The sequence below is a fragment of the Camelus dromedarius genome, chromosome 4 (assembly GCF_036321535.1).
Source record: "Camelus dromedarius isolate mCamDro1 chromosome 4, mCamDro1.pat, whole genome shotgun sequence".
NCBI classification, from domain to species: Eukaryota; Metazoa; Chordata; class Mammalia; order Artiodactyla; family Camelidae; genus Camelus; species Camelus dromedarius.
The window spans coordinates 65,820,592-65,835,730 of record NC_087439.1 but is presented as its reverse complement, the minus strand read 5'-3'; the positions used below and the strand labels follow the sequence as shown (position 1 = coordinate 65,835,730).

General features: G+C 35.2%; 1 protein-coding gene across 1 annotated transcript in view; it reads left to right on the top strand.

The window, feature by feature from the left end:
* Window positions 1-15,139, top strand: part of PTH2R (parathyroid hormone 2 receptor) — a 78,301-nt gene that overhangs the window by 25,733 nt on the left and 37,429 nt on the right. Inside the window, exons 3-4 of the mRNA XM_010985427.3 lie at window positions 7,755-7,865; window positions 7,978-8,099. Of these exons, the coding sequence (XP_010983729.2) occupies window positions 7,755-7,865; window positions 7,978-8,099 (233 nt within the window). The remainder of the gene's footprint in view (window positions 1-7,754; window positions 7,866-7,977; window positions 8,100-15,139) is intronic.

Here is a 15,139-nt window from a genome sequence, read left to right as displayed (position 1 = left end):
CTCCCTGTGGAAGGAGTGACTTGCCTGATTTGTGAGTTTGGGAATAGCGAGCAGGCCTGTGCACATCGGCCTCTTCCTGACACCTCTCTTTGGGATTTTTCTGCCTGCAGAGCATGTGTACTGGTTTGCCCCTGACCATGCAGTAAGCTTGGAGGGGCAGGCTCTGTACTGGTGTCACCTGCAGTTTTAGGTAGTATGTAAAATTCAAAGGAGCAAATAAGCCCATTTATACATACGTAGACCATGTTCTCCAAAAAACTTTCTTCTTAATAAAATGATGATTTTATCTCCATCTGCCAGATTCCTTATGTAATTTCTCAATTAGTTCCAAATTCAAGTGGGAAACTACAAAAACAAAATTACAGAACTACAGTCGAGCTGGTGGTGGTGTTGGCGCTCTTGGGTGCTTCTACCGGTGCAGCTTCACAGAGACCTTGTGTTCCCCAGGGTCTGGTGTAGCTTGTGTTCCGCAGGGTCTGGTGGTCACCTGCACTGCTCATCAGGGCCACTGAATAAAGTTATTTATTAGATTGGAGTAGTGGGAAAATTATAATATTTTATATAAGGAAATGCCTTGCTTTGATAGTTGAATATATTCGAAGAAATTTTTAAAAAGAGGAGGTGCTATTTACTCAGCTCCCTAAATTCTCAGCAGTCTGAATGCAGTGGATGATGTCCTTAAAGCTACATCTGAAAATAAAATATATAGTTTGATATCTTCTTCATTCTAGTCTCCCTAATATTAAAAAAAATTGTGGTTGATTTCTCAGCTGGTTATGATCAGAGAATGTGGTCTGCATGATACCGATTTTTAAAAGCATGTTGAGACTTAATTGCTTATATTGGTGTCAATTTTGATAATCCATGTGGTCTTCAAAGGAATATGTACTGTCCAGTTTCTAAGGACAGTGTTTTATAGTGCCCACTAGATTAAGCTTATTGGTTGCATAGTTCATATATCTTGTATCCATATGATTTTTCATCTACTTGACCTGTTCTTCTCTTAAAATATCTCACTATGATGATTCATTTTTTGCTTCACACATTTTGAAAATATGTTATTGCGTATATACAAGTTTAGAAATGTTGTATTTCCTGGTAAAATCAAACCTTTCATTGATATGAAATAGCCCTCTTTATTTCTGGTTTTCTTTGGCTTTAAATATTAAATAACATATACTATAAATTTATTGTATTAAAATAAAATATTTAATAAACAACATTAGTTTATTTCTCTCTTGGTTGGTATTTGCCTTGAACATCTTCTCCCATCAAAAATTTTTTAATTATGGTATAATACATGTAACATTAAACTAATCATCTTAAATGCTTTTAAGTGTACGGTTCAGTGGTGATAAGTGTATTCACATGTTGTGAAATCAATCTCCAGAAATTTTTTATCTTGCAAAATTGACATTTTAAATCCATTAAACAACAATTTATTTAAATCCACTAAACAACAATCATTTTATTTGGGCTTTTCATTTCATCAGCTCTTCCTATGTGTCCCTTATACTGCCCACCTCCACCCACTGTTGGCTTCTTTTGAATTGACTGAGACTTTTTTTCTTATTTCATCCTCCCTCCTCCTACTAGTTTAGAAGATATATAGTATATTTAATTCTTTAGTGATTAACCCAGAATTTTTAAATATAGATTTAATTTAAGAAAGTTTAAAGTTATCAATAACTTCCCTCTCTCAAGTAATGTAAGTAGCTTTTGAAATACTTTGCTTCCAAATTATGTTACTGTCATATAGTTTTAATGTATGTTTTTATAATTTTTCTTCTTCCTGAAATACATCCTTTTTAAGGATTTCTTTACATTAGAATTTGCTTATAGTAAACTCTCTCAGTTTTTATTTGTCTGAAAAGGTATTTATTTCAGTCTCAATCTTCAAAGATACTTTTTCTAGACATATGATCCTTGGGTGAGAATTATTTACTTTCGGCACCTAAAGATATTATTTCCTCCTCCCCCTGCCCTTGTTATTGTTGACAAATCAGTTCTCAGTCTCTGTTGGTGATTAGTTTTTATCTTTGGCTCCTTTTAAGAGCTGCTTTTTATTTTGATGTTCTGCAACTTCATTCTGTATCTAGGTATGGAGTCATCTGATTTCCGGAGTCTGAGGATATGTGTCTTTATTCAATGGTGGGAATGTTTTGCTATTTTTTTTTTTTTTTTTTTTTGTCTTTGAAAAATTTACTCTCCCTCATTCCCCTGTTCTCTTCTGGAACTTTAAGTAGACAAATGTGGGAATTTCTCACATACTTTGTGTCTTTATGTCTTATATGTTTTTCTTTTCTTTGATTTTCTGCTGCTATTTTGGTAATTTGTTCAAATATTGGTTTTTAATTGACCAGCTCTTTGTTCAGCTTTGTCTAATGACTATTTCATCCATCCATTAAGTTAATTTTGATTATTCTATTTTTCTCTTTTTGGAATCTTCATAATTTTTGACAGCCTTTTTGTACCTTAAATATTTTAATCTCTTCCCTTTTTTCCTTAAACATATTTTATATTCTGAATTTGATAAATAAAATAACCACATTCTTTGTTTGTCAATACTGACTAGCATACATAGGGCTTATTTCCTTGTGTGTTTGATGATTTATGATAAAGAACTTGTGAGGTCCTCATTTAAAGTACATTCTGTTTTCTGCAAGGTGCTTAGTGGAACTATTGAACTAAGTCCACTTTAAACTAAGCCCACATATTAGACCACACATGAGTGTGAATTTGTGGTTAGAAATTTTCAGAGAAGAATCTTTTTCTCCGTTGTTTCCTAGTCCAACTCTAATGCAACCAAGAATGAAACAAGCCAATCTCTTTTTGAAGGATACTTTTATTTCCTGTTCACTCACTAAAGGTTTCATCTTTTGGGAATCTTGACCTTATACAGGAGTTTCCAGCCCAATTTACCAACTTCATCAGGTCTCAGGCTCATCTTTTGTTACCTGAACACAATCAAAATCCAAGCTGTTAGCCAGTAAGACAGTAGAGGCCTCCAGTGTAAGCCCCAGTTGCAGTGCCTGCTGATCCCATGGAATAATTTCTGGCCTCAGATTTATTCCTTTAATTTGTAGCAAGCTAAGCCATGTTTGAGAAGGAAGGTCTGTATATTAATTTAGCCTTTGTAAGTGTTTTGTACCAGGAAAGAGTTCTCTGAATGGCTAGACAATAAATAGTGTCAGTAAAGGGAATCGCTCAGGTTACCTCTAAAGAAAGCTGACCCTGATACCTCAACCATGCAGGTCTACTAACAACTAAGACCATTGCCGTGAAGGAATTTATAACCATTGTTATCTATGAGGGCCAAATGAACTGTTTTCTATGAAGTGAGCTGGAAGATCTCTTAGAGATTATCCAGTCCAACGTTATCATCTTTAGTGCCCCTTTAACAGTTCAACAAATATATCATGTGCCTACAGTGTGTTGCTTGTGTAGTGAGCACTGGAAAAAAATGGATCAAATTCTGTCCTTACTCCATGGAGATGCTGATCTAGTAAGCGAAGTAGACACCTTTCAGATGGTGTGTAATTTTAACAATAGAGGTATCCCAACTGTGGAACCATGGGAAAGGCATCTTAATTCATCAGGGAGGAATCAGAAAAATCTTCCTGAAGGAGGAATTTTAAAATTAAAGGACAAGTAATTAGATGTGTAGAGGAGGAAGTAAAAAGACATTCTAGGCAGAGGGAAGAGGGTGGGCAAAGACAAGCAACTGTGAATCAGTCACACGCCACAAGAGTTAAACATAAAAAAGGCAAATGATCTGGATGTAAACTTATATAACATCTAAAATTTGTGAAGGCGCAAGTCATATGAAACATGTGGTTGAGTAAATATTAAAAAAGAAAAGATACTTTCTTTGAGATCTTTCTTCATACAATAGGATAGAATTAAATCTGGTTGAACTTCAGTCTTAAGTTCAATGAAAAATGTCTAGTTATATGTAAATTGACTCAAGATTTCTTCACTTTACAAGTGTAAAAAACTAAGTGACATTTTGAATTCATTAGCTAATTTAAGAAGTTTTTATTTTTAAATTCTTCTAAAGTTGAGGGATGCATATCAAAGTATTTAGGAGTGAACTGTTATGCTGTCTGCAACTTACTTTAAATACCACAGCAAGAAATAACTTAGATGAAATAAATATGGTAAAATATTACCAACTGTAAATTCTAGATGATGGATATATAATATTCTGTTTTATTTCTGAAAAAATTTTGTAATAAAATTTTTCTGTCATGTCTATGAAAGAAAGAACAGAAAATGTAAATGCAAATACCCAGTTATAAAACTATTTAAATATTTAAAAACAAAACCCAAAATATTATTGATCCCAGTTTTATTAAGAGCTTTATGGTTGTATTATGTTACGGGTAACTGTAGAATTGAAAAGAATCAAGTTAGATTCTTCAAATTTTAGATTGCTCTGTGTAAGTACCATGGTTTGACAAGTTTCACTAATGAGTTTGTCCTGGCACACACGAAAGATTTCAAAGAATGTAATTAATGGTATGAATTTATAAAGGGAGATTGGTGACTCATTCAGCAATTAATTAGTTTCTTGCTAAATAATGAAAGTATTTATTCACATAGAATGTGAAATGATGATCAAAGAGAAGAAGTTAATTAAGATCACCGCATTATCTGTATGAGGGCATGACTTTCCCAATCTTTTCAACCTTTTGTGAATATTTATATTTATTATTCTGTTTGTCAGAGAGCCATGAGACACATGATTACAACCTACAGAAATATTATTTCGAGGGACTGTTGGTTTTCTGAATTTGGGGGTATGTCTGTGTGTGTATGTGGATGGGGTGGTATCTTTTAGGGAACAAAAAAAGATAACCTTTTAAAGTGTGAGGAAAGTATCAGCAGGTTTTTCTCTACGGCAGTTTAAAAACTACATGGCTATAGAATAAACATCATTCATTGGCTTTTAGACTTCTATGAAGACCTTACTCTGTCATGTGACCAACCCGTGTCAAAAAGTCTCATGTGACATTGCAGCACACATTTTAGAGGGACAACTAGTTGGAAGAACCCAAGAATATGTGTCCAGGTACCATTTACGTAGATTGCATAGTAGATATCTAGTAAGGGATCAGATCCAGGGAAATAAGGATGCATGACTTGTTAAAGACGAAGCAAATGGGTGGGAAGCCATATGGAATGCTGTCAAGACAGAAGAGATTATCTAGGGCAGAACTGATGGAAGAGGTTGATTTATTGCACTCTATTTAAACAAGAAGGAAAACAAACTAAAAGCAGGCAATGGTGGAGAAAAGCAGGTGAAACCGTGTGCCAGAAGCAGGAGCCAGCGTAATGAGTTCCTGAGTTGCCTGCAGTGTGTAAAGCCCAGGCTTTCATTATGAGAGCAAAGTGAGGCTGCTTCCAAGAAAACATTCTCTTCTATGAGAACAGTGTGGGTGACGGTTATTGCTTCAACAGTCCACAAAGCAGATCAAGTATTTGTTTCCCTGTGGTATGATGGACTCTAGCGTGCTAATTTCAGTTTATGCTGAATTCTTTTTTGCAGAAATCAGTGTTTGCTTGAGGTTCTATTATGCTGACTATTCAAAACGGAACAAACATCTTGGCATAATAAACATTAGCTAGAACGAAAATTCTCAGCTGCAATTAGTGTCACTGGTAACTAAAAATTGAGAGAGCTATAGTGAGTAGTACTTGTGATAGCAGAATACTGTCCCCTCTAAGATGTCCAAACCCGAATATCTGGTGTTATGCCTGTGTTTGTTATAGCACATGGCACAGGGGCACTGCAGATGGAATTAAGGTTATGGACCTTAAAGTAGGAGGATTATCTTGGATTCTTTGGGTGAGACTGATGTAATCACACAGGTTCTTAAAAGTAGAAGAGAAGGATGGAAGAGTCAGTCAGGGAGAAAAAGAGTGGAGTAGAGATTAAAAATGTCAGGAGGACCTGACCTCCCTTGCTGACTTTGAAAATGGAGGAAGGAGGCCATGAGCAAAAGAATGCAGGTGTCTTCCAAAAGTTGGGGGCAGCCCTCAGCTGACAGCCAGGAAGGAAATGGGAGCCTCAGTCTTATCACAGCAAGGAACTGAATTCTGCCAACAACTGGAATGAGTAAAGAAATGGATTTCCCCCTAGAGTCTCAGAGAGCATCACAGCCCCGGCCAGACCTTGATTCAGCCTTGTGCGTCCATAAGCCGAAATCCGGCTGAGCTCGTTGGACTTCTGACCTACAGAAATAGTGAGGTAATAAATTTGGGATATTTGAAGCCACTACGTTTGTGCTAATTTGTTAACGGTAGCAATGGAAAATGAATACAATACCTGCTAAAAGTAGTCTCTTTGGGGGAAGCTGGAACATGATATGACTGATAGGGTCTCTTCTTGGAAGTTTCGTACTCAGCTAATGGAGGGGAGTCCTGGAAAACACAGAGTGACCAATGCATGAAGCAAAACAGACAAGATGCCCCACCCTCATGGTCCTTAAATCCTGTGGTTTGAGAAAACAGTAATAGAATAACACAATAATAGAAGGTGATGAGAGCTCAGGTGAAAAACATAGCAGGAAAGGGGTGGGTGGGTGAGGGATAAGCCAGGGGAGGGAGCAGATCGTGTAGGGTCTCAGGCACTGCAAAGACTTGGCTTTTGCTCAGAGTGAGTTGGGAAGCTTTTGGAGGATTTTGGGCTATTGTGTGAAGAATAAAAAAGAATGAAACTTTGCCATTTGTAGCAACGTGGGTGGACTTGGAAGGCATTATGCTAAGTGAAATACGTCAGGCGAAGACAAATACTATATGATATCACTTACATGTGGAATCTAAAAAATACAACAAACTAGTGAATATAACAAAAAAGAAGCAGACTCACAGACATAGAGAACAAACCAGTGGTTACCGGTGGGGAGAGAGGGACAACCAAGGGGTGGGGTGGTGGGAGGGACAAACTATTGGCTGTAAGATGGGTGCAGGGATGTATTGTACAACACAGGGAATTATAGCCAATATTTTGTAATAACTGTAAATAGGAAGTAACCTTTAAAAATTGCATGAAAATTAAAAAATTTTAAAAAGGCTAAATTTGAAGAAAAAGAAGAGTAAACAAGAGGAGAGCAAGACTGGAATCAGGAAGACCAGCTGGAGGCCATTGCAGCAATTCAGGCTGGAAGTGTGGTAGCTTGGACCAGGCGTGTGGTGGTGGAGATCATGAGAAGTGACAGGGTTCTGGATTCATCTTGAGGAGAGTAGACTTTATGAGAATTTTGTTTGAGATGAGTGTTAGAGTCAAGGAAATTACTAATTGTCAGCAGAAAGGCAAGCCAAAAGCTTGGAGTTTACCTGTGAAGCTCAATTTATTTCATGTGTCATACCTGTTAACAGGAATTTTTAAAAATTTAGGGTAAAAAAATGTAGTTACAACTATGATAAAAGAATTTTACTAACAGAAGTTGTTCTCAGTGAGTTCCAATGTTTCTTACATATTAATTGCTATAACTCATATGTAATGGAATCACTAAAATACTTTTAATTTATGCAAATCAAGTGTTCCTATTCATGGGCCTTTGATGTGGCTAGTTGGATAAATTCTGGGATGTTTGCATCATATCTACCCCATTCTAGTTTCCAAAACTACCAATTTGTTTTACGTTTTGTTATAGGCAGTGACATGAAATTATGCATTTTTAATGCATTAACTTTCTGGTTCCAACTGCATTTTTGTTTATTTGCTTTTTAATTTTTTTCCTTACCAGAAGGAAATTGTTTCCCAGAATGGGATGGACTCATTTGTTGGCCTAGAGGAACAGTGGGCAAAATATCGGCTGTCCCATGCCCTCCTTATATTTATGACTTCAATCATAAAGGTATTGAACTTTTCTGAAATGATTCATTTGGAATAGAAATTTACTTTATTTTTAAAATAATGGACTGTGTGAGAATGGAGCAATCTCAGTGTTTTTCTTCTTATCTTTACAGGAGTTGCTTTCCGACACTGTAACCCGAATGGAACATGGGATTTTATGCACAGTTTAAATAAAACATGGGCTAATTATTCAGACTGCCTTCGCTTTCTGCAGCCAGATATCAGCATAGGAAAGGTAATGATATTTTTGTATTTGTGAACCCCTACGGGAAAACAAAATAAGTTTTTATGCAATTCTTGATTGTCAGCCATTATATATATAAAACCCCTTTGACACAAAGATCATAAAAGATAAAAACAAAGATGGAATCTTTTCAGATACCTGGTTAAGAAAAGGTCTAGGACCTGAAACATCCTGATATTTTCTTTAGTTTAGAATTACCTGGCTGAGATATATGCATATCTACTTATAAATATGTGTCTATTACATTATATTTACATTACATGATATGATGCTATATTATATTATGTATAAAAATCAAACTAGGTAGTCAGCAGCATGATTCATCATTTTTTCTTGGTTACCTATTAATGGCCAAACTTATCTCACTCTATATTCCTGGAGGAGCTTTGTGTTTTAGAGATGTCTTTCCCATCTCATAAGATTTGCCAGGAGGTGATTTCATTAGTATATGAAAGTTTAGAGTTGTGGAATTAACGAAGAGCAAGGGGTGTCCTATAGGTGTCCTCACACAAAACCTTAATCTTATACATGTAAGTCAACTCAGAACCAGAGATTAAGTGTTGGTCAAAGTGACTCAGCTCGATTGTGGCACAGTCCAAAGCAAAGCCCTGATCTCCAAATTCTTTATCAGTGCTGTTCCAGTGTGGTAAGCATATATAAACTTCAAAAACTTCTAGACTGTTACTTTTAAGTTATATGTGGTGGTTTAAAAGTCATGCTTAATTTTGTATCATGCAAACCTCATGAGTAAAATGCATGATGTTTCTAGGAGTAAACATGATAAATTAATGTATAAATGATTTTGAGAACAGTCATAATATAAACTCTGCCAGCATTAGACATTTTTCTTAATGTTTGGTGATATTTTTTGGTAGGAGGAGGGAGAACAGTGGTAGGAGAAGTGGTGAGTTAGAGATTTCTTTGTTTGGTTTTGCATTAATAGTCCGAACTTTCTTTCTTAACATTTTTTTCTGATGCAGAGCACTACCACCTTAATGACTTTTTAGTAAGTTACTGAAAGACCTCAGTTTTGTATTTCATTGTTGACATGCTTCTTGGATAAAACTAGTCAATGTGAGGGGATTATTATGTATTCTTTAATGGGACTAAAGCCAACAATGAGTTAATATAAAATACTTCAAAATAATTTCAATTTCATTGACATTAATAAACATTCCCAATATTTCGTGTTCTCTCTTACGAATTTGTGCACTAAATGATGACAAATGCAAGCCTTTCAGAGGTTTTAGATGACCATTAATTTAAATCATGGTTTTATTGTACTGAACTCTAATTTTATAACCATTCTTTTCGATTATTATGTATTCCGAGAATCAGAATAGCTAAGGATGGTAAAAATACCCAAGGTGTGGACTATTTTATATAAACGTGGTTTAAAAGTTAACTGAAAAATCTGGTTCATTTTGTTAGCATAAGTAATTTTATCTCCTTAATTAAAAACATAAAGACTGTTTTCTATTGTTTACAACCCTTAAGCAGTAATTTGAGAAAACTGAGGAAAAGTAAATATCCTCTAATAAGAAAACTGGGTATCTCCTGATGTTTTGATAGACTGTAGGGAAAAATGATACTACTTATTTATGAGATATTAATTATTAATTTTTTTGTATAAGAAACAAAAGGTAAAAGTTAAAAAGTGTGCATTTAGGATAAATTCCACATCTTCATAGGGGAAATAAGACTAAGACCTTTAGAACATTTATTGTTTCGCTCTTTAAATGATTTCCGTATCATTGACTTGACAAAATGAGATAATTACTATTTTTTATTAATAGTAAGGGGAAGGAACTCTTATGTTAGGCTGTGAGGTTGTTAAATTCTTTAAAGTATGATATTTAAAACAGTAGCGTACTGTGGAAATTACCATCTATCTCATGTCTAAAGGCTATATGAACTTTTGGACAGCAATTTAACAATACATATTAAGAAACTTCAAAGGGAATCCTATCCCTTGATCTTACAATTTTACTTCTAATATTCACGCATAAAGATTTGAAGTGGGAGGAACTGAATGGAAAAAAAATGTTCATTAAACCATTAATTATTATAGTGAATATTCTGAAGAGTTTAAATTTCCAATGAAGAACTGGCTAAATAAGCTCAAATATATATTTTGTGTAGACTGTGGTCTTGGGAAGTTCTTTTGTTATACAGTCATCTGGAAAAAAAATGAGGTAATAAACTTGTATATAAATTGGGGATGCAAATGCTCAAAACAATAAGAAATTATACATAGAAATAAGATAAAAACAAATACTCAAAATACAGTGGTTCTTTTTGGCTGGTGGGAATTAGGGAGTGTTTTTCCTTTTCTCTTTTGTATTTTACACATTTATCCAAATATTTTCTATAAAAAAGTTTAACATTTTATTAACAGAAAAAAATGTAATAAATATTTTTTAAAAAAGGAACAAGAGACAAAGTCTTCTGCTTCTAATCAGGATGTAGGAAGTTGCAACAATAAGGATGAACTAAGTAAGATGCAAAATTAGTAATTTGTAAAAATCTGTCAGTGAGCTGAGGATGCCAGAAATCTAAATGAACCTAATTCCAAACATGGGAAAGCCCTTCTTATGAGAAAAGAGACCCATGGCTGCATTCATCCCTGGCTCTGCACCAGAAGAGGAGCAACCAGGCTATATATAGAAGAGGATAAAAAGAAAAGTGCCAGACTTTTAAAACAGTTTTCCACAGATATGGGCTGGAATAAGGGCTTAGAATTCCAAGGAATGAACCGCAGTCACAGTGCTGTCACCCATCAGCCGATTCTCTCCCGTGGGGCCTTCACTGAGTGTCAGGAGGCAGTGTGCCAAAGGCTGCGGGCAGTGCAGGTGGGCTGAGAGGTTTCCCGAGATGTGCCTGGGGCCTCTTAGAGTGAGAGGTAGCTGTTAGCTGAAGGCATGGGACAGAACAGAGGCGCTGGGGGACGTCTCTTGGGGGACCTGGGGCCCTCACTAAGTGCATGACCACGGCAGCTCAGAGGCCAGGGAAGGGCAGGAAAGCTGAGAGAAACTCCCAACATGACAAATCTCATTGCGTAAAAGGCAGCAGCCTGACAAAATAGAGCTGAGAAAAATCTTTCCCAGGCATATGAGGTCTTCATCTAAAGCAAGGCACTGGCTAGCTGAGAACCAGAGCAGAGCAGCAGAGGGGAGTGACATCTTCTGAGATGCAGAAAGCCCAGGGCAGAGCTGAAGAGCAAAGTGAGATCCTCAGCAGCTCCAAAGCTGATGGATGGGTCTAAAAGCAGAAGTAGTCCTTTTGTGGCTTGAGAAACTGTAGATGGACTAAAACCCACATAATGGCCACTAGAGGCTGCTGGTGCTCAGTTCCCAAGGTCCGCTGAAAGAAAAGTCTTGATTCTGCTCTCAAAACCTAAAACCAGGATAAGAGGAATCATAAAAACAAAAACAATATTAAAAAAACTATAGCAAACCCAACCCCAGTTTAACAACAAGATGATCCAGCCTCCCCACCCAAGAAGCCTAACAGAGGTAGAGGCCTGCCCTTTTCAGGCTGTTAGTATTATATACTTCAGTCCCTACTGTCCTTTCACTTACAATGTCTGTAGTGTAATAAAAAATTGCAAGATAGAGACCCAAAACCTAGAGTAAAAAGAAAAGCAGAAAAAAAGGTGGTCCAGATATTGGAAATTGCAAATGAGGACTTGCTAATAACTATTATACATATGTTAGATGCTTTAGTGAAAAGGTGCATAAAACAGATGGGAAAATCAGCAGAGAAAGATAAACCTAAAAAAAATAATTAAATGGAAATTCTAGAATTGAAATGTTCAATTCAGGAATGAAGAATTCATTTGATATGAAGTTAGATGTAAAGAGAGAGAAAGAATGGGGCAAAATAAATATCTGAGAAGACAGTGGCCAATTTTCTAAAATGGATGAAATAAATCAATCCACAGGTCCCAGATATTCAGCAAACCCTAGGCAGGATAAATAAAGAGAAAATCACACTTAGACACATCATAGTTAAACTGCTGTAAATCAAGGTGAATAGAAAACCTCAAAAGCAGTGAGAGAAAAGTGTCCCATTATATTCAGGGGAACAACGAAAGAGATGCTTGACTTTTAGTAATGAACTGTGGAGGCCAGAATGCAATGGAATGGCATCTTTCAAATGATAATATGCATTAAGATGAAGGCAAAATAATGATATATTTTGGACAAAAATCTGAGAGAATTTATCAGACTTTTGGTATAGGAAATTCTCAAAAAATTATCTAGGTGTAAGAGAAATATACCAGATGGAAGCATAAATTGGCAGAAAAGAATGAGGGGTACCAGAATAGGTGTATATGTGGATAAAAAGACAGACTCTAAAGTTATAAAGAGAACTAGATACCTATCCTTACTTCTTGCTATGCTTTTATCTATCTTTTTATCTATATCTGTAATCTAATTCTTTAAAAGTCTATTGACTGCTTAAAAACATAATAGCTGCTTATTAGGTTTTATGAATTGTGTAGAACAAAATCTAAAAACGGATAAAGGCTGGGGGAGCAAAATTGAGTACACAACTAAAGTTCTTACATAGTGAAGTAGCTCATTATTATTTAAATGTAGTCTGTGATAAGTTCAAGATACAGAATCAAGTTTCTATAGTAACTACTAAAAAATAACACAAGTGAGATACTAAGAAATGCTTGATTGACTTTCCCCATCCCTACCCCCCAATGAAAGGTAAGGAAGTAGGTATAGAGGAGCAAGGAACAAATAGGACATACAGAATGCAAATAACTGTATGTTAGATTTAAACTCAGCCAGAGCAAGAATAGTATTCAAGGTAGATAAACTAAACACTTCACTGAAAAGGCAGAAGTTGTCAGGATGGATAATAAAAGTATGACTCAGTTGTATGCTGTCTTTGAGAAATGTACTCTAAATATAAAGATACAGATCAATGTGAAGATAACAGTTATGTTGAAATTAAAGGGTGGAAAAAGGTACATGCTGTGCATTCTCTAAGCAGAAAGTTGGTGCGGCTAAGTAGACATCAAGACAAAGGGTATTACCAAGATGAAGGGACATTACAAAGTTTTTAAAGACTCAGTTACCAAGAGGGAATAATCCTAAATATACATGCATTTAGGAGTTACAAATTACATTAAGCAAAAATTGTCAGAGCTAAAGGAGGAAATAACCAAATCCCAGGATGTTGAAACTTTTAAAAATGCCATTCTCTTGGTAATTGATAGAACAATTGGACAAAAACATCTGTAAAATATCTTTCAAACAATTTCATTAAATTGACATTTATGGAATACTATACACAACAACTGCAAAATTCACATTCTTTTAAAGTAGTCAACAAAATTTTTCAAGATAGAACATATGCTGGGCTGTAAAACAATTTTCACTAAATCTCAAGATTAAAATATACGGAGTATATTCTCTGATCACAAAAGAATTAATTGAAAATCAACTAAAATAAAATATATAGACAATTCATAAATAGTTGGAAATTATGTGACCAATGGCAAAAGTTTGAAATGAATAAATACGAAAGCTCAATATTTATCAAAAATTGTGGGAAACAGCAAAAACAAAGCATAGAGGAAGATTTATAGCTTTCAATGCTTAATTAGAAAAGAAGAAAGGTGAAAATTCGATGATCAAGTCTTCCACGTTAAGCTGTATAATGTAATACCTAGAGCAACCACTGAAAGCACTGTACAAAAATATGTATCAAAATGGAATTCTACAAAATCCTCAACCCACAAATGGCAGGAAAAGTAAAACAGAGAAATGAAAAATATAACAACAGAAAATAAAAAAATAAAATGATGGACTTACCCTTAACATATCAATATTATATTAAAAACAAATGGTCAAAATATACTTATTAACAGAGACTAAAAGAGTCTATGAAAAACACGACCCAACTGTATGTTATCTACCAAGTTTGAAACTCATTTCAAATACGATGATATACACAGGTTACATACATACCATGCAGTACTATTCAGCAATAAAAGAGAGCAAACCTGATGTGTTCAGCAGCTTGAATGGATCTTGAGGACATTACTCTGAGTGAAAAAAGCCAGCCTGGAAGGTCATATACTGTATGATTCCATTTCTGTAACATCTATGAAATGACAGAATTATCAAAGTAGAAAACAGATTAACAGTTGGCAGATGATAGGGATAGTGGGGAGGAACAGGGTAGGTATGACTGTAAAGGAACAGCACAAGGAAGATCTCTGTGGTGATGGAATAATTCTGTATCTTGATTGCAGAGATAGTTACAAAAATTTACGTATATGATAAAATGATATAGAACTGTAAACACACGAACTAGACCAATACCAAATTCCTGGTTTGATATTTTAGTATAATTATGTAAGATACAAGCATTGGAGGATACTGGGTGAAGGGTACATGGGACCTTTCTTACTATCTTTTCCACCTCTTTTTAATCTATAATAATTTTAAAATAGAAAAATGAAAAGGAATGAACCGTTGACTCATGCAACAATATCAGTGAATATCAAAACAGTATGTTGACAAAAGAGCGTATACTGTACAATTCTAAGTCTGAGAACGGTCGAGAAGTATATGAAGTACATGAACAGATAAAGCCAGTTGTGGTGATAGAAATTGGAACAGTAGTATCCACCTGGGGGTGGATAGTGGGTGGATTTTTGACTAGCAAGTGGCACAATTAACTCGGGTTTGTCAAAACCCATCAAGCTGCTCATTTAAAATCTGTACATTTTGTTTCATGTAAGCCACGGCTCAGTAAAAAAGCTAAAGAAAACTAGAAATAATATTCCAAAATTGACATGTTCTTTTTACCAGTTTTCTCTTAAAATTATCCTGTAACATGTGTTTTATTTACTCCAAATATCACATGTCAGATATACACTTCCAATTAATTAAAATGAACATTGAAAAATACATGGAGTAAATATTGCAACACTTAACTTGGCCTCACTTAAGCAATAAGAAATGCCAGATATTTTCATTCCACCTTTAACCCTGACTTGAATT